Source organism: Ambystoma mexicanum, chromosome 2q (genome assembly GCF_040938575.1).
Source record: "Ambystoma mexicanum isolate Mex_15411 chromosome 2q, UKY_AmexF1_1, whole genome shotgun sequence".
In the NCBI taxonomy this organism is placed as follows: Eukaryota; Metazoa; Chordata; class Amphibia; order Caudata; family Ambystomatidae; genus Ambystoma; species Ambystoma mexicanum.
Genome location: NC_090924.1, coordinates 170,642,628 through 170,662,704, shown reverse-complemented (window position 1 = coordinate 170,662,704; position 20,077 = coordinate 170,642,628). Strand labels below are relative to the sequence as shown.

Below are 20,077 nucleotides of genomic sequence, written 5' to 3'. Positions count from 1 at the left end.
AGGTCACGTATGTAGATTATGCAAGACATTTCTATGCCTAAATACTATATTGATAGGACGAAGCTTCTGGAACTCTCCCCTACACAGGTAGCACATATAAAAGCACCCAGTACACTGACAAATGTTTCTTTGATTGGTCCAGTCAGGAAGAGTTATGCTGACATGCTTCATGAGATGATTATAGAAAATCACACGAAAATAATGAGACCTAAGAGAAGTGCTAGGGAGGATGAGCATGAGTTGAATGACTACCTGGATAGCACTGCACATTTGGGGAGCAACATGTGGTATCAGCATATGAAGGAAGTGGGAAGAAGGACCTCAAAGGAGGAATGCTTTGTATGTGCACTCCTACCTTATGGGGGAAGTCTAAAATGTTCATAGCTATTGAAATAGATGTCCAGACAGCACATAGTCTTTCACACATAGCACTCTGTCGTACAAGGGGTCAGTTCATGGGCCGAGATGCCTATTTCAAATGGGCAACTGAATGGACAGATCCAGGCGAAGATGATTAAATTCAGGACACGAAAGAAAGAAATAGGGGGCACACTAAGAATCACGTGATCATATACGAAAAGCCTAGAGTGAAAGGAGCTGGAATCAGATGGGAAGTAAACAGAAGACTTGAGAGTCTTGGAAAATCTGCAGAAGAAATTCGTAGATGGAAGAACAGAGGCCAGATGCAGATTTGCGGATCGGTATTATCACCTGAAGGATGGGAAGATGGAGTGGTAATCTGCAGAGCCAGGGTGGTCATTGGTTATGAACCAACCATTGACCTAGTGCAGAATGGATGCAAGCCTCTATGGCCAAGACTTGCTAAACTACTGACCTGGGTTGAAGATAGAGGAGAACCCTTGCAGATAGTGCCTTTGGAGAGTGCAAAGCTGTGCTTTAGAAACAATGGCACAAGAAAAGTTGGAGAGAATCAGAACTGTGATCGAATCTTTGATGTACCAGGAATGAAACTTGGAACAGCAGTAATTATGGATCACTACTGGGCTTGTGGATCCAGAGCGTATATGAAGTTACCCAAAGATTGGGGATTGAGGATGATGCTCACTGGTGAGTGTTCATGTTCCAGCGTTGGTGATTCCTAAAAGTGACTTGAGTCTTGACAGTTTCCTGAAAGCAGATACTCACCTGAGGAAGAAGAGATCTGTGGAGCTGATGAATAGAATGAAGAGAGGGAACTATTTCTCAGCCAAGTGAATAGAAGCTTTTGACTCCATCCTGTATAAGCACAGACTGTTCAGCCAGACTTTGTCGGTATTCACGATGATCTTCATGCCGAGAATCCAGGTTGGAGCAAATACCAAATGGCTGCAGATTACCAGATGGGAATTGCTGCAGACAATCATCACTACCATAAAGGGATTCAATTCTCTCAGAGAAGAGAAGAGATGAGAGCCATACGATTGATGACTCTTCAGACCTAGATACGTCCTGGACATGATCACAGCTCTGGATGGAGGTGTTTGTGCAAACATTGGAGAATCATGTTGCACGTTCACACCCTCTCACGATGACGAGAATGGCACCTTGACAGAGTCCATAGAGATACTGACGAAGCTACACGTCCAGATGATAGATTAAGTAGAAGATATTGCTGATGGTAGCTGGTTTGTATCGCTCTTTTCTTGGGTTCCACAGTGGATGGCAGATATGTTCGAGTTCCTTGGAGCGCTGATCGTGTTGGTGTTGCTTGGATTTTGTGTGATTTAAGATAATAATCGCACAATGCTAAAAGACAGGGAAGAAAGCCATAGGCATGAAAATCATGATCGATGTTGAATCAGGATGGAAGGCCAGAGACTTGACAGATGAAAACATTTGAGAAGGCCAGCATCCATGCACCTGAGGGAACAAAGTTCTTGTATCCAAATAACCATAAGAAGTATGTGGGAAGATGGATTTATTGCACTCCAAGTGGACAGTGCATGCTCATGACTTGGAACAAGGATGAGCATGTGAAATCAGCTAGATGCCTGAAGGTAGTTCTAAAGATATGGATCCCAAAGAAGCATTTCTTCTGAGGAGGATGTCTAGATATGAAGGATGATGGGAGAGTGGTTGATGATTCACCCAGGGGGTGGAGGGGCGGTGTAGAGAAAGAGCCAAGTACCCCTACCTCAACCACTTCACCCATAGTGCCTATATGTTGGAAACCAGAGTGTGAGGCACACGTGCAAAACCATTGAAACTACAGATACCAAGGATAATACTAGAAGCAGGTTCCCATTGAGAAACCATACCTACATACAAGACAGTATGATGGCCATTTGAATGAAAACACAGAAGAAACAGGACAGCTGAATGTAAGAGAAGAATGGTGACGTCACATTAAACAAGACTGACGTACATAGAAGATATGCAGAGACAAGAGAATGCAGATATTCTATAAGGCATAAAGTATCGAATATAAGTGGCATCTTGGGATCAAGATGAAGAAACTTATGCTACAGAACTGATGAACATATGAAGTCATTTTACACGTGTATATGTGCAAAGAAACGCAAGCAGATGAAGTATTCATGAGGCTAGCTGCGGCATGCGCCAACGTATACATATAGGAATGAGTAAGGAATGGAGCTTTCCACTAAATTTATTATACCAGAGCTCGACTAAAGAAAGGAAGGCCTCTCCAGCGTGTCACAGTTGAAAAACAATTGAATTACAGGAGTGAATCTCAGAAAGGCGAGCCTGGATGAGCCAAGAAGCCAAGATCGTATCGGGGTGGATTGAGCAGAAATTGGATACAATCGTGTGAAAGAACAAAACTCCTGTTCAGGTGGCATGGACAAAAACAAGGAAGACGTCAGAAGTCTATTAGAAAATAGTATTTTAAATACAATAGAAGCTCAATTTTGTGTTCTTCAGTCACATGGAAGGATGACGTTGGACGAACATGACAACCACACCTACGCATGAAGGCGGAGCGTTCCTTCACTCCCCTGAATTCTCCAGTGCAAAGAACACTCCAAATGACAAGTTCAAAGTCCTTATTGACATCAGACCACTGAGGTGATGATAAATGATCTGCTAATTGGTGGGAAGCTAGCTCACCATCACCTGGCAGTCCGGTCTGCGTGCTGCTAACATAGGTGGAAAAGTACTGACGGAGGTTAGAGTGCCAACCAATGGTAGGGGGCCGCATGATATTTTGTGCAACCAATTGGACGTCGTGTATTTAGTGACGTTCATAGTGACCTGTTGAAGGGAGGGCTTAGTTGCCCCACCTGATCTTAAGAAGCCCATCACTTTCTCTCACTGTCTCAGACTAGTATGGATCATATACTTAGATGTTCCCTTAGACCCAATTACTTTCTTCACTAGGTTTTTGTAGTTTGCCACGTAGGATGACGTTACTAATGCTTAGGTTGACGTCATCAAAGACGATTTTTGCTATAAAAGAATGCTTTTTTTTAAGATGCATTGAGAATTTATGCGCTTTGATGTCTGTTGTACTCCCTGTTTTAGATAATTGATATTGAAACAGCTATCCTTTTGCCAACTACCGAATCGTTTCTATTATTGATGTTTGAGTAACTTCTGCATCCCCATTCATCTCAAGGGTATTGCTACCTCGTCTTAAAGGGCTGGACGGAACCTCCACTTCAAAATATCATAAGTAAGTGTGTTTTAAGGAAAAGTTGTGAAATGGGAGAGTATTCAGCATTACTTGTACAAAGCAGAGCTGTTTATTCACTAGATACCATATTAAAAGGCTCAGTATTATTTTTAGATCTGTTTATTTTCAGCATAGCAGTTGTGGACTAGGGGTTGGTTGCCTATTGTCTTGAGGATCGGGTTAAAGTAGATATTGAAGAGCGTAAGACACCTGGTCAAACTGTGAATACTGCATAACCTCACTTTGCGTTGGATTGCTAGATTCAGAAAGCAATGCTGTTTCCATGTGCTTCCTTGGATCTTTCTGTTTTTTAAAATCTAGTCTGTTGAACTGAAACTGTAAGCATTATAAACCGTGAATATTAATTTAAAAGAACACAAATGCAAGTAGGCAAGCAGAATTACTTGCAGGTGGCTTGGAGTAGTGCGGAACAGCCTTATCACATCACAGTCCAGCACAAAGGAAGGTCTTGATGTCCTGAGCAAGTGTTACAGAGAGCTCTTATTTTATTTTTCCTGTGAATGGATTCCACTGTCTATGAAAAGCAGCAGATTAATTATTGTTTCAGTGTATTCTGCCCAGAAAACCTTTTTAAAATTCATAGCCCACCTTAGTTTATGTTGAAGACAAAGTTGTTTCAGACCTTGCCATATCCTTTGACACTTTCATTTGAAATGCTAAATTGTCGGAGCATTTTGCCATGTAATCTTTTATTTTGAAATGATTTCCATTAGTCAGTGTGTCATAATGAACGCAGTGCTATTGGGCAAACCAGTGCTTTTCGTGCCTTGAAACACTTGTGTATAGGCGCGTTACAAATGCCATATCATATCATATCATATCACATCAGTAACTCATTTTATCTATCCAGTCTCATTTTCTAAGTCTCACACCAAGGTTATTCCTCAAAAACGGATTGCCACCAAGGCGGACTTGTCCTTTTTAAAACACAAATACACAATTTCCCTCAATCTTTTTTTTTTTTAAATTTCTTTATTGGTTTTTCAACACATATAAACAGTGGTTAGACAATGCAACATGTGTGGATCAAAAACAACATGTCTTAACGTACCCAACCTTCCCGCCCCACCCCCCTCCCACCGAGACCGCAGTGAAGTCCTCAGATATCCTTAGGCACGAGCCGGGCCGGGACTGGCAGTGCTGTTCGAGGCGCCGTCCTGCGTTACTGGGTGGAGAAGTGGCACCGTTAGCGCCACCCATCGGAGTAAGTCTGCGCTGGAGTCCAGCCTTTGTGTTTGGATCGCCGTTTCCCAAGCCGCAGTCTCGGCAGCTATCCATCTCTTGAGGTCGTCCCACCAAAGGGCTTCGCTTGGCCCTCCTGCGCTCTTCCAACCCATGGCTATGCGCCTTTTTGCTGTTATATATATCAAGTCAGTGAGTCTGTTTAGGGGCTTATTCTTGCTGTTTCGCTTGTAACTCCCCAATATGCAGGCTGCTGGTTCATGGATCATCACCTCAATTTCAGCAGTCGCTACTTTTTCTTGTACTCGGGCCCAGAACCTCTGGACTATCGGGCAGCTCCAGAACATGTGGGTCATACCCGCCTCTGGCTCGTGGCATTTGGGACAAGTCTGGATCGTGGCTCCCTTGAACTTTGATATGGCTTGGGGCGTGAGGTAGGCTCTGTTGGTGATGTACAATTGAATAAGTTGGAGGCGAGCATTTCTGGAGACTCTTTTATGGTAATGGGTTATTTCCTCCCATGCTTTGTCCTCAAATTCGAGGCCCATTTCACTCTCCCATCTGCTTTTGCATTTCAGTGTGTCCTTTGTCGTGGTCTGCAGCAGGGCTTCATATATTCTGGAGGTTTCGTGGCCTCCTTCGGCAGTGTCCAGTAATGTTTCGATGGTTTCGTTCTGCGTGAGTTGGTTGACGGCCTCCGGCCATCTCTTCATCAGGGCCTTCATTACTGCTCTGTGGAGCAAGAACTGGCCCGTGGGCAGGCCCGTGGACTCGCTGAGGTCAGTAAACGTCATGAGCTCCTGTTCGTGGGTGAGGTCTCCGAGTACCGCCACCCCATAGGGTTCCCACTGAGTGCGCGTGTCTACATGACCCCATGAAGTTTTCACCATGACGGCCGCAATGGGGATCTGCGGGGAGTATGGGTCTGTTACCCCCACTGCCTTGCAGGCTCGCCTCCAGAGCTGAGTTCCAAGTTTGGCTAGGTAAGGGTGATGTTGTAGAGCCCCTTTCTCGACCCAAAGGAGGTCTCGAAGTAGCAATCGCGGCAGGGCCGGTTGGAGGAGTCGGGTATCAGTGGTGGCTTCATCCGCCATCCAGTGCGTTACGTGCCTCAGTTGACTAGCCAGATAATACAGTTCGAAATTGGGGACTTTCAATCCCCCCTTCTCATAGGGTCTTTGGAGAATGTCTAGTGCCACTCTGTGCCTGCCCCCCTGCCACAGGAATCCTCTACAGAGCTTGTTTAGGTCTCTAAAAAAAGCGGGGGGGATGTTGAAGGGGACGTTAGTAAAGCAGTGTAGTAGGCGTGGAAGCGCTACCATTTTGAGGAGTCCCGCCCGCCCAGCTACAGAGAGAGGGAGCTTCCCCCAAAACTCCATGGATTTTGCGAGAGCGTCCTTTGCCCTTACCGTGTTAAGAATGTGTTCGGTGCTCGGGTTACGGTGTATGGTAACGCCAAGGTATTTAAAGGATGTTGCTTGCCACTGGAGGTCTAGAGGGGGCAGGGATCCGTACTCCCCGCTATGCAGTGCAGCGAGGGGGTAGAGGCAGGACTTATCCCTATTAATCTGTATGCCTGTGTGTGTGTGGAAGCAATCCAATGTCTCCAGGATGTAGGGCAGACGGAGCTCGGGGTCATGTAGGTAGAGCAGCATGTCGTCTGCGTACATGGAGATAAGATGTGACACCCCGTCTAGCTCAATGCCTCCGTCGCCATATTCCTGTCGGAGATATGCGGCCACCGGCTCTGCAGCTATGATATAGAGCATGGGGGATAGGGGGCATCCCTGTCGTGTGCTTCTGTGGAGGGGCCATTTGTCAGAATAAGTCTTGTTGGTGCGCACCCTGGCAGTGGGATTGGTGTAGATCAATTGAGTCCATTTAAGGAAGGCGGGTCCGATCCCCATCCTGGTCATGGTGGCATACAACCATTCCCATCTAACCGAATCGAAGGCCTTGGTGGCGTCAAGTGATGCTACGGCGTATTTCTGGGATTTCCCCTCGGTACTATATATGATGTGGTGTAATCTACGTAGGTTTTCAGTGATAGAACGCCCGGGCACGTAGCCCGTTTGGTCCTGATGGATTAGAAGGGGGATCACTCTGCGTAGTCTATTGGCAAGCAGAGCTGACAGTATTTTGCTGTCTACGTTTAACATAGAGAGAGGTCTATACGACCCGCAATCTGTCCCATCTTTACCAGGCTTTAGTATGGGGATTATTATTGCTTCACTCATGGAGTTCGGGAGGGAGCCTCGCTCGAAAGCCTCGTTATATACTTGTGCAAGCAGGGGGGCGAGGGTCTCCTCATATGTCTTATAGAATTCCCCAGGGAGGCCATCCATGCCCGGCACCTTTCCGGAGGGAAGTGATCTAATTATTGCCTTCACGTCATCAGGGGTAATCGGTTCGTCGAGGGCTTCGGCCAGCTGTGGGTCTAACCTGGGTAACTTAATGCAGTCTAGGGCGTCGTCGATCCCAGTGTCGGATGAGGGAGGGGTCTGGGAATAGAGGTCCCGGTAGAACTCAGAAAAAACTCGGTTAATCTCTGCTTGCGTGTACGCGGTGGTGCCGTCGGGTTTGCGTATGTGGCAAATGGGGGTGCTAGGGGTCTCCCTTTTGTATAGCCAAGCTAAGAGTTTGCCGGGTTTATCTCCCAGGGCGTGTGACCTCTCTCTATGTTTGGCGAAATTTAATTTCCCCAGCATCTCCCAGTGGGATAGACAGGCTTGTCGCAGTTTAATTATTTCCTGTAGACTCTCGGGGGTCACGTCTACCCTGTTCTCCCGCTCCCCCAGCATCTTTTCTGCGTCCACCAGGGAGTTCACAAAGGATCTCAGGGCCCCTCCCCCCGATGCTATCATGTCCCCTCTCATGACCACTTTATATGCCTCCCATGCGGTGCCAATACAATCTACACTGCCTAGATTGTCTTGCCAGTATTCGTCTGTGCTGTCTTGGATGTGATCCCGGAAGGCAGCATCCAGCAGGGCCTCGGCTCGCAGTCTCCACGTGGGGACCGGGGGTCTGGGCGGATATACCTCCCATGTGACTATCAAGGGGGAATGGTCTGATAGTACTCTAGGTAAATACTGTGCATCACGAAAGGTGGCTTGCTGCTCTTGACTGACCAGCATGTAGTCCAGCCTGGTGTGGACTTTATGCGGTGGGGAGAAGAAGGAGTATTCTCGTCGCTCTGGGTCTAGTTCCCTCCACAGATTACAGAGTGATAGTTGGGTCATTAGTTTGGACAATATCTTGGCTGGGGGGGATGGGCGGGAGTGTCTGGCATCGGATCTGTCTTTGAGAGGGTCAAGGGTGCAGTTGTGGTCGCCGCCCCAAATCACAGCACAATTTACATATGGGCCTAGTCTGGGATAAAGGGAGTGGAAGAAGGGAGTGGCATCGTGATTGGGTGCATAAGTGCTAACCAGGCACAGGTCTTTCCCCTCTATCGTACCTTGCACAACTGCCATCCTGCCCTCGTCATCCGTCTTGGTGCTTGTTATCTTGAAGGGGACAGCCGGGTCGATCCAAATCAGGACCCCTCTTGCGTATGAGGAATAGGCGGATCCGATCATGGTCCCTCGCCATGTTTTGGCTAGCGCCTTCAGTTTCTCCTCCATTAGGTGTGTCTCTTGGAGCATAGCGATCCCGACCTTGCAGCGACGCAGGTATGTGTGGATCCGGTGTTGTTTTACGTAACTGTTCATGCCTCTGACGTTCCACGTCATTATTTTTATCGTTTCAGCCATGAGCGTGGTCGTGCCCAATGTTCCCCCACTGACTCAATCGGGGTCCTATTAAAGGTGCATCTGTAGTGAGGTCATTCTGAGGTCTCGGTATTTCTTGTTCAAAAGTCCCAACGTGGGTGTAACTCCCCAGTATCTCCCTCCCCCCTGATAAACTTCCCCAACATAGAACTGGTCCAACGGGGGGATCCCCGTCATGACTGTCCCGTTTCCGCTCCTTGGGACCAAGCATGGTCTTCGGGTGCCCTACGGGCGGGTAATTGTACCCTGAGAAGAGAAAAGAAGACTCCTGGGGGTTGAGGGAGCTGTTGCTTCGGTGTTCCGCGTATTAAGATCAATTCAGCTGCTCAAAGGGCTCAATTTATGTTGCTGCGCGCTTGGGGTAAGAGCCGTTCCTCTGTAGTCGTGGAGAGTGGTTCAGTGCGGCTTGCGTCTTTTATCTTCGATGTCCGGTAATTGCTGCTCGTCCATCCAGTCCCGAGCCAGCGCCGGGGTGTCAAATAGCAGGGTTCTATTTTTATATATCACCTTCAACCTAGAAGGGTACAGAAGCATGTACTTCACTCCGGCAGCTTTCAATCTAGCCTTGGTGTGTATGAACTGAGCTCTGTCCATCTGTACTTGGAAGGTATAATCAGGGTAGATCGCTATCTTGGCAGAGTTCCTCAGGATCTGGCCCCCAGAGCGCGAAAATGCTAGAATGATCTCTCGGTCTCTGTAGTTTAATACTTTAGCTATCATAGGCCTGGGTGGGCCGCCTGGTGGGGGTTTCTTAGCGAGAGATCTATGTGCCCTTTCGATGGAGAAACCCTGTGATAGCTTCTCTGCTCCAATCTCCTGTAGCAGGAGGTTCTCTACGTAGTTGGTGGGGTCTGGGCCCTCGATGCCCTCAGGTACGCCAAGCAGTCGGATGTTATTCCGGCGAGCCCTCCCCTCCGCCTCCTCAGCCCTGTCCTCCAGGTTCTTGACCCTCTGCCGCAGGCCATCCACGTCGTGCAGGAGCTGGGTTTTCGCTTCGGTGTTTTCTCGTACCTGGGTCTCAAGTGCCTCGGTCCTGCCCGCCAGGGAGCGGACGTCCTGGCGTAGGAGGCCCAGGTCTATGGCCACCGCATCAATTTTGTTTACCATTGTCGCCTGGAATAACGTGATAGCCTCCAGAAGTTGGGTGTTGCTGGGTTCGGTTGGTGCTCCAGTAGGGTCCGTCCCCCCACCAGCCGCCGCCGTGCCCGGGCACCCGGGGTCAGGGGATTCGTTGGCTGTATAAGCATCCAGGGTGGTCTGTCGCTGCTTGGACTTAGCTCCCCTTCCCGATGATCTATCCTGGCCAGACATTCCTGTGGTTTGTGGGCTTCAGGCTCCGGGGCGGGTTCCACGGTAGAGGCCTCAGGACGTGGCCCTGGGTGTGGTCTCGGCCTCAATATGTGAGGGCGATAGGTGCGCCCAGTTCCCGGTTGGTGTGCGGTTCTGCACCGCGGGGGGACAGTCGCCAGCTCCCCCAGTCTCCTCGGGGCACTTCCAATCCGCCTCAATGCCAGCGCCGTCTGAAATATAGATGTATTGCGCGGGGAGGGGTGCGGTGTTTGGCCTGGCCCGGGGCAGCACTCTGCCACGTGTGGGGGGGGGCTTCTTTCCTAATGTCTGGCGATGAGGATATGTCCCAGTCGACCCCCTCCTCTCCGGTCAGCGGCCGCGGTCTCACTCGGGTCCCCAGGCAGGTGTAGGGGCCAGGCCCCCAGACAAGGGGGGGGGCCCGCTCGCCTCCGCTTCCACCCCCGGGCCGCCGGGCGGGTCGTCAGCTCGGAGGGCGGACGGCCCCAGTGGGTCCTCCGGTGGGACAAGTCCAGGAGCAGGCGTCCGCACCTCCACTCTCCTCTCTCACCTCAGCGGGCAGGGCCAGTCCGGTCTCCAATCTCGCCAGACACCGCTGCGGGATCAGCGGATGCCCCCAGCTGCTCCAGCCGATGGCGCAGGCCCGGCAGGGCAGGCAGCGCCGATGAACCCCTCCGGCGGGGCTAGTCCGGGTGTGGGGTAGCCAGCGTCCGGTCCCCCGAACTCCACTGGTCTCCGCTGCGGGCCTCTTCAGCCGTCGGTGCGCCCCAGCGGCGCAGGCAGTGCCTCTGCTGCATCCGCTTCCCGCGGGGCTCCTCAACCGCTCTTCGATACTCCTCCGCTTCAGGCGCTGTGAAGGTTCGCCGCCTCTGCAGGGCGCCGGGCCAGCGCAGGCCTCTCTGGGCTTAGCAAGGGGAGGCCGCCATCTTGGCTTCGTGTTACGCGGTTTTTTCCGCAGCCGCGTTCAGGTCTCACGGACTGCAACCTTCGTGTGTGGGGGGTCCCGGAGCCTCCTCCAGGCTTCAGCAATACTCGTGATGCCCCGGCGGGCCCGGATGAGACTTCGGTGTCCCGTGTGGCAGCTTATCTATGTTCATCGAGCGGAGCTCACCGAAGATGCGTCCACTCTACATGGCGGTTAGCCACGCCCCCTCCCTCAATCTTGATGCAGAAATCTGACCGCTATAAAAAGTGCAAAGCCTATGATCTTGTGGTTGTTGCGTTTACATCAGCGAAGCTCGACAGTACCAGATAACACGATACAAGGACACTTTTTGGCTCATCTGACTGATCACTGCACTAATAAACACGTGAATGCATGCCGTCAGTGACATTGAAAAATATGTGTTTAGGATTTATGGGGCAAAAAAGAAATTATGTTGTTTATCAGGTTAATCCACAGTGGAATTTCAACTGTAGAAAGTAATGTCCAATAATTGTACCCTTTGAAAGTATGCATTTTTTTAAGCAAGTGATATCTCGAAGGCAGTAATCTGTGGGCAAGTTTAACTTGTTTTAATAAACTATATTAATGTGCATTTTTACTTTTTTGTTTTTTTCCAATTAAGGTTGGCAATTATTCACTACTCGAAAGATATCCTTGGACGCAGTGCTGATGAATAGAGAGATCTGTATCCATGCGTGGTCTTGCTCCTACTTTATAAACAATGAGAAGCAATGGGTGCCAGGTAAACTTTCATTGACCCCGAGGTGCCTGAAGTTCACAGCTGATAAGACTGGGGAGATTCTGGTGAGCTTCCACCTGTCCTGCATCAGCGAGATAAAGAAGGAGTCTTCCACCTTTATTTTTAGCTCCATCACCATCCTTGAAAAGGGATTAGCCAAGCACTGGTTCAGCTCTCTCTACCCCAACAGAAATGTGGTCTTTAATGTCCTTGAGCACTTTTGGAGGGAGGAGCTGCTGTCTCCTCATGGGACTGGCACCGCCACATCTGCCAGCCAAAGCACGAAGGGGAAGCAGTTGGTTGACTTGGTCTCAGACTCTGAGAAAAGACTGGAGGACACTGCAAGGGTCCTTCATCACCAGGGCGAGCAGTTTGATAACATCATAAAGGGACTGGACAAGATTGAATCACAGATGGATGTAGCAGACAGGTGCGGTTAAGTCTCTTGGCTATAATGGCACATATACTTTAAGAGGGGGAGGGATTTTTGCCTACGATCTATTTTCGCAACTGTAATCTTTTATAATAAGCACTTCGTTATCAAAGTTGTATTCATTAAGCTAGGATCATGTGACTGCTTTCTTTCCTCTTTGCACACCCCATTCGTCATTCCAATGTCCACAAATGCATTTTGGCAAGCAAAGGTAAGACTTCTATCACATTAACTTGTTTCTTAAATACACATTCACACACACTCATACCTTCTTCCATTACAAATAACAGAATATTGCCACTAAACAAACATTTAATCTTGTAAATAAGTTCCTGTGACGTTTCCAGGTGGTTGCCCTTGTGGGCTAGTCCAGGGTTCATCAGCTGCCTCTCCTTCACTTCATACATCCTGTGAACATAGGTATAGTCACCTATACCAATACACACTCTTGTTGCCCAGTTGATCACCATTAACCCACACCATTGCTCATGGATGAACTCTCACTGTTTCACTGGGCGTGGAGGTCTGATGCATGGGTGCCTATTGCTCTGTAATTCATTTGTCACCACTTGAGACAAGGTTCTGATAATCATGAGACCACTTGTGTACACCTCAAATGGCCAAACCAGTGCTTTTCATTTGGCTTTCTTATTTCCTGGCCACTAGTTGCCATCAGACAACATCACACTACCAAACACCTTTGCAATGCATTTGGTGGTAACCTATTTTGAGACCTCTGTTTACACTAACAGGCGGATGACACACAACTATCTTTCAGGCTACCTTCAACTGCCTTCTCCTCCTCGCTCATACCCTGTCCACTAACCAGTCATGGTGTGCTGCAAACAACCTCTGCCTCAACCGCAGTAAGACTGAGATTGTTCGCATTGGGTCCACAGCTCCCATTTTTCCACTTTAATTCTGGCCGGCCTCCCTTGGCCCTGCGCCCGCACCCACCTGCGAGGCTAAAAAACCGAGTCATCTTCGACTCTACTCTCTCCTTCTCCTCTTATATCTCATCTCTAGCTATCAACTACACCTCCTCAGAGGTACTCTACTATTTCTCAATTTCCTCCAGCAGCTCCCTGTCTCTAGATCCTTGGTTCTCTCTAGGCTGGACTATTGCAACAGTCTTTTCCTTAACTTCCCTTCTTCGGCCTTGCACCCTCTGCAACTCATCCAGAACAGAACCACAAGACTTATCCTTGGCCTCAAGCCCAGGGACCACATCTCTCTGGCGCTGAAATCCCTTTACTGGCTCCCCATGGCTGCAAGGATCAAGTTCAAGACCATCTGCATTGTCCACAAGGCTTTCTGGGGCCTGTAACCTACCTACTTGCAACGCTGCCCACCTAAATACTGTCCCTCGCGAGCCCTCCGCTCATCTACCTCCAACCTTCTGCGAGTGAGACGGTTCTCCAAGCAGAGATCTGGAGGGAGATCGTTATCCTCAGCAGGTGCCTTCCTCTGGAATAGCCTCCGTGCCCCCTCCGTCTTGAGCCTGAACTTCTTAAATTCCGTAAAGTCCTCAAGACCTTCCTCTTCTTCTTTTTTTTATTTTTTATTTAAAATGCATATGGTTTATAACTTTAAACCTTACATTTATCAACAATGAAAAATTCTCATTAAAGTAGTTCATACAAAAAAGTTTAACAAATTAATCTGGATTTATCCGATGCAAGACAATTGTCCATGACCAGGCATTAATTGTATCTGGACTGTTTGTCAGAAGCGGATAGCCGCAGTTGTCATTGAAATGTTGTTTCCAGATAAGATGTGTACCCATCGTTCTTTAGGGTCCATGGATTTATTGAATTTCATGTAGAGTGTAGAGACTGCAAGGCGTTTGTCTGCCAAAGCTGGGCATTGCATAAATAAATGGTGTAGACTTTCAATAGTGTCATCCTCCTTGCAATACCTGCATATTTGGTGTCGACAGGTTTTCTGTGCACGTATCCCAAGGATTTGCTGTGTTGGAAATACATTAAGACGCAGCCTCATGAAGGTGTCTCTAATAAGGTGGTCAGGAAACGGCTTGAAATAACGAGGGATCACGTTTAAGGCTCTTACTTCTGTGGTACATTGTAGTGTAAGTTTGTATCCGTTTTTCTCTTTTATTGTTGATATCCAATCGAGTCTTTCAATTTGGAGTTTGGCTCTTTGTGGTCTACAGATTAGGGTTTCAAGTGAAATGTCAAATCTTATCCTTTCTTGGTTAAGAAATTCCTTCCATTTATTCAGAGCCATTGCGTTGATATTTCCAGAGATTGGACGAAGAATATTCAAGGTGGGAATCTGGTCGTTATTGTTTATTTTCCTGAGAAGATCTAGTTGTTTCCACCGTATGATTGATTGGAAGGATTGGAGGCCAAGTTCGAATCGAAATCTAGATGCTAGAATACATTTTCGGAATGGCTAAGACCTTTGTCCAAAAGATTCGCTCCAATTGATCCCATACAGTTGTCGGTAGGTTTATCATTGTCTCTCCGCCATATGTCAAGATGGGTACAACTTTTTGTGTAAAGAAAATTATGATGGGGTCGTGGAGTATTTCCCAAATTTTTTATGTAGTGCTAAGCCCTGACGTGCTAGAGAATGTGCTTTACTTTTCAAGTGGTCAATCCATGGTTGTTCGACAGAGGATTTATTGAGCCAAACCCCTAGATATTTGATTGTTTGAACTTGCTCAATTTTTTCCTTCTGTAGAAAGAATGATGGTGTTTTCTGGGAGAGTCGTTAGTGACATGATCTTGGATTTTCTGGTATTTATTTCCAACTGATTTGTATGCATATATTTTTTAATGTTATTCAGGGCAGTTTGCAGGCCTCTCAGTGTTTTGGCAAAGATTGCAATATCATCAGCATAAAGAATCATAGGAATTGATATTGAGTTTAATTTAGGCGGATTCATTTGTGGAGTAGTTATAGTCTCTTCAAAATCTGAAGTGTACAAATTGTACAGGGCTGCAGCCAGTGGGCAGCCTTGTTTAAGCCCATGCCAGGTTTTAATTGGTTGTGTGACAAGACCACTTTTGTTCAAACGGATCTGCACTTGTGTATTGGAATATAGCAACTTTATTGGTTCCAGTATGTTGTTTGGGCAGCCCCATTTTGATAGTTTGTCCCATAAGATGTTTCTATTAATATTATCGAAGGCGAGATGGAGGTCGATGAAGGCTGCATAGGTCGGAGTACAGGATCTGATGGTTTCATGTTTGAGCAGGTTTAAGCTGAATAAGTTGATATTGGTCCCAACATCCTTAACAGGACCTTCCTCTTCCTCTTCTCCTCTTCCTTCGCTCTCCCTCGACCCTGCTACACTCTAACTCTCTGCTCTCTCCCTCCTCTTCCTTACAGCTTGATAACTGCCCGCCTGGTGTACCTCAGAGTCTCACAGGTCCTGACCCCACCACCCCCCAGTCTTGTCTCACACTTGCCTCAGGGCCTTACACCCACCCACCTTCGAGGCACTTAGAAATAACCCTAGAGAGTGGCTCTCTCTGCACTTACCCCAGTCTCCACTGACTGGGTGCACTTGGACATCCCCCTCTGTTACCGTCTATGCACTTGCACGATCCAAATGCACATGCCTGAAGATTGTCTCTCTGTTCTCCCCTGTATTCTCCCCTTAATTGCACTGGTAAACTGCAGGATCGCCGTCAGGCCTATTTGCTGTGTCTCAACCATTACATGTGCTTTACACACTTACTCTGCCTGTGCAGACTATTATTGTCTCAGAATTTCAAGGACTCTTGAGCAAATGTTGTTTTTCCCCTTGTTCCCACCCTCTTTGAGTGCTTTGAAACACTTTCCTGTGTATAGGAAATATACTTATATAAAATACTAGGCCTGGCTTGTATACCCTGGCTCACTGTCCCACACAAGTCGTATTCAGTGCAACCTATTCTGTCATTGTGTGCTTTGTTCTTCAAACTGGTACATTTTAATTTGGCTTTTATATATTTGTTACCCGTTGGAACTTATTTTCCGTTCTCATCCACATTGAACGTAACATGGATGCCGTCTTGTGGCCATCCAATAGCACAAATGGCTTTACACCTGTACTCTTATGTCCTTATGGAGTGGTACAGTGCAGTCATCACACTTCATGCGCACACCATACTGCCACCCAATATTCCACTGTATGATGTCCTTGACAAATCTGTTGATGGACTCTGCCACACTTTTTCTTTGGTATTGATAGCAAATCAAGAACTATGAAAACAATGCAGAAGAAATTAAGTTAAAATTTAGATTGAATGAATGACTGACGATTAGTGAGACAAGGATAGATATGTGCAGAATACCGCAATTAAAACCTTTGAAGGCACATGTTCTACTAGAGCACAAGTACATGAAATGGAGTGAGAGCCTGTTGAGGGGGCTTGGACGTTGAAAAGATTAGAAGTAAGCAAATTGGTCAAATTGGAACCATGAATTAGGCTTTCTTGAAGCCTAAATCAGCCAGTCACAAGAGCAACCATAACTAGTGCCACCACCATGCACTGCTAAGACTAACACCCAGGACATCAAAGATTACATCACAAATGTCATTGATGACATCACATATCTGGTCCACTTGTTTTTGTTCACTGACATATCTAGGCCAGGTGGTTTTGTTCACTGACAGTCAGAATATTAAAATTCAAAAGGGGCTGTATATCTAGACGTTAACCATGTCATATTTTCTTAATGTACTTTCCTTAAGGTTTGGTCTCAGCTCATGGTGCACATACATGGGGCAATAGGCAGGCCTCAAACACATGATTCATTTGTATACATGAAGATAAACTTTAATGCTATTAACATTTTCTCATGATGCTGTTTCTTTCTTCCTTACTTTAGTTTCCCTGTATGTGCCTCTGATGTGTATGCATTGTGGGTCTTCATATGTATTGTTTGTACTAGCACAAGTGTGTAGTAAGTCTTGAATTGTCAGCCAGTTAGTACATGTTTAACATGACACAATCACACCTGACATCTTGTTACCAACATTATAAACACAACCCCTTATAGGGACTTTTCATCAACATTTATTTCACATGTGATATCATCAGTGATGTCATCAATGCCATTTGTGGTGTCATCTTTGTCCTGGTTGTTAGTCTTAGCAGTGCACGGTGGTGGCACGAGTTATGGTTGCTTAGCTTACCATAACTGGCGAATTTCAGATGTTTTTCGGTTATACTTGTAACCATAACGTCCCTTTTAACAAAGTTTTGTCAGTGAATTTTATAGGTTTTTATTGGTGCAACTTAACCATAACGTCTCTTTTAAAAAAGCTTTTTTCAGAGAATTTCATGAGTTTTTACCAGTGCATGATAATATACTTACCCAATATAGCAACATTCTTGCCCAATTTACAACATTTCACCTTAAAACTCGGGATATATGCCGGTAGTAGAGAAACTCCCAGAACCACCCTTGTTTTTGCATATTAAGTAGCTTTGGGTTTTCACCCTAAATTACTAGGATAATCAAGACGTGAAACCTTTGCTCACTGTTCTTAGAGAGGCAGAGCTCCACCTCACTGACGAGGCCCAACCAGGCAGAAACACGTGTCTGGGGTTGCTGTTGGTCCTCTTGTTCAGAAGAGAATTGCCAGGCATTTCAGTGCTGGACTGCCCTTGGGCAGTACAAAGGCTGATATGTAGTGGACATTTCTCTTCTATGAAAGGATGGTGAGCTAAAGACTCTGGTTGAGACTCTAACCCGGGATATAGGCCGGTACTAGAGAAACTCCCAGAACCCCCCTTGTTTTTACCTTAAAACTCTGTCATTTCCCACCTTCTAGCATCATTTTTTAACACTTCTATACTTTCCACAAACGTCTGACATCATCGCGGACCTTCCGTACAGTGCCACGTGGTCATGCGCTCGCGTGCGGCATGATGACGTGTCCATGAATGCGTTTGCACTTCGTGTTCGGGTACTTGCATCGAGGACAGTTTGGAACTGCATTTTCTACTGATCTAGGACCTTTCAAGCTCAAAATGTACCCTTGCACAGCTCCTACACCTATTCTTACTCATTATCCATTAGCAATCTAATCCAAGGCACATACTTGGAAGAATAGTAGAAAAACTGCTATTTATCTTAAATGGTTAAGTTGCTAAACTCATAGGAAGAGCACTTTTTCGGCGGCTTATAACTTTGCTTCCCGTGGAGGAATCCTCACCAAACTTTGCAAAAAAAGTATATGGCCGGCTCTGAATTATTTGTTTTTTTTCTCCATAGACTGAATGGGGAAAAACTTTGCACACTGCTACAGCCCGAAAGGCTGGATGGATTTTCACCAAATTTGCAGCAAGAGCGGGGGCTTGGGTCAGAAAGTGTGCTTTTGTGTGTTTGGTGGAAATCTGACCAGTAATTTATTTGCAAAACACTGAAATGTACGTCCCCAAAAATTAGTGATATCTGGGTCCGCTCCGCAGACCCATTTCCCTGTTCGCTCCGCGAACAAAGTCTCATTGGGCTGCGTTACGCCGTGATGTCGGCGAATATTGGACGCAGCCAGTGGTTGGCTGGAGGGAAGCGTGCTGTGCGTCAACGTTTTTGGGAAACGCCACCATAGTGTATCGGAGGAAAGTGGTGCGCCGAAAGGCATTGGAAAACATGTTTTGGAAGATCTGCTGGGTGAAAGAGGGCAAAGCGAAGATATTGGCAATGTTTTGTGCAGTAGGCTACAGCTGGCGGTGGTTATGTTGACTTAGTGCGTTTGCTTTGTTTTGCCGTGGTGGGTTTGTGGCGAAATGTTCCAATGCTTGTCTGACTTGGCTTGTAGTGGTTGTGGGTAAGGCGTAGCTTTTTGACTGCATGGCCATGACATGTAGAAAGAGCCTAGGGCTTGGCCACCACCCCCGCAATGTAATGGTTTCATTCATGGGAGAGCAGTGAGGCACTTAGCGGTTAGGTATACGGGTGAGTCTGGTTGCACCATTGCTGCAACAGACCCCATAACGACATGGAGAAATTGAAGTATTGTGTGGTAGCACACTGTTGCGATATGGACCATTCCCGCAGATACTGACATAGACTGCGTTGGTTGTTAGGTGCACAGGCGACTATCATATGTTGCTCAGTGTAGGCAGACTGTATAGGTGATGGGGAGTGCATTGGAGATAATATGAGGATATTTTCAATCAGTGTACTATGTTGTGTTGTGCCTACAATGGTCCTGCTGCCTTGTGTGCATGACTACGGCTCTTGGCCGTAATAGTGTGGGCACTGGTTGGAAGTAGGTGTGAGAAAGTTGATTTTTTTGGGTCAGGTAGTGTAGCTATACGTACTTGTAGGCAGGAAAGCACAGTGGGAAATGTTAGCATGCATGCCTCTATTGCCTTCCAGTGGGTGTGTAGTAGGACTAAGCAAATGGGTGCATGGGCGGAGGCCATAGGCCTCCGCCTCTGTGCTGAAGAGCCTAGGGCTTGGGCACAGCCTTGCTTTACGGAGGGCAGTCAGACATTGGCACATGGAAGGCATTTGTACGCAGGTACTTGCATATACTTTATTGGTGGGCAGTTGTGGAGGCCAGTATCAATTTTTGGTGAGTGCACAGAGACTCCACTGGGGACGAGGAGTGCATTGGAGACACTGTGAGGATATTTGCAGTCAGAGTGCTATGTTGTATTGTCCATACTGGCTTCTGTGCATGGCTGGGGCCCTAGGATTTAACAGGGTGAGCACAGGTTGGAAGTAGGTAACAGAAAGTTGCCTTGATTGGGTTCATTACTGTACCGATGTACTTGTGGACAGAAAAGGTAAGTGCTCACATGTTTCCATGCTGGCCACTGATTGAAATTAGGTTGGAGAATGTAGCATTGTGTGATTTCGTTAGTGTACCCATACGTACCGGTAGTCAGGAAAGGTATGTGGCCACATGGTACCATGAATGCCTTGCATTTTACTGGGTGTGTTGAAGGAGTAGGCTATTGGGTGTATGGGTGGAGGCCATAGGCTTCCGCCTATGTAACCAAGAGTCTAGGCCTTGGGCACAGCCTTGCTTTAGGGAGGGCAGTCGGATATTGGCACATGGAAGGAA

The 20,077-nt window shown here is 47.1% G+C and overlaps 1 protein-coding gene across 2 annotated transcripts in view; it reads left to right on the top strand.

Annotated features, from left to right (window-relative positions):
- SNAP47 (synaptosome associated protein 47) overlaps positions 1 to 20,077 on the top strand; it is a 472,457-nt gene that overhangs the window by 37,329 nt on the left and 415,051 nt on the right. Inside the window, exons 1-2 of one of the 2 annotated variants that reach the window (XM_069647082.1) lie at positions 3,612 to 3,634; positions 11,487 to 12,033. In XM_069647082.1, coding sequence (XP_069503183.1) covers positions 11,534 to 12,033 — 500 coding nt within the window. In that variant the 5' untranslated portion in view covers positions 3,612 to 3,634; positions 11,487 to 11,533. Of the gene's footprint in view, positions 1 to 3,611; positions 3,635 to 11,486; positions 12,034 to 20,077 lie in introns of those variants that run through there. The other variant, XM_069647081.1, reaches the window with a different exon arrangement.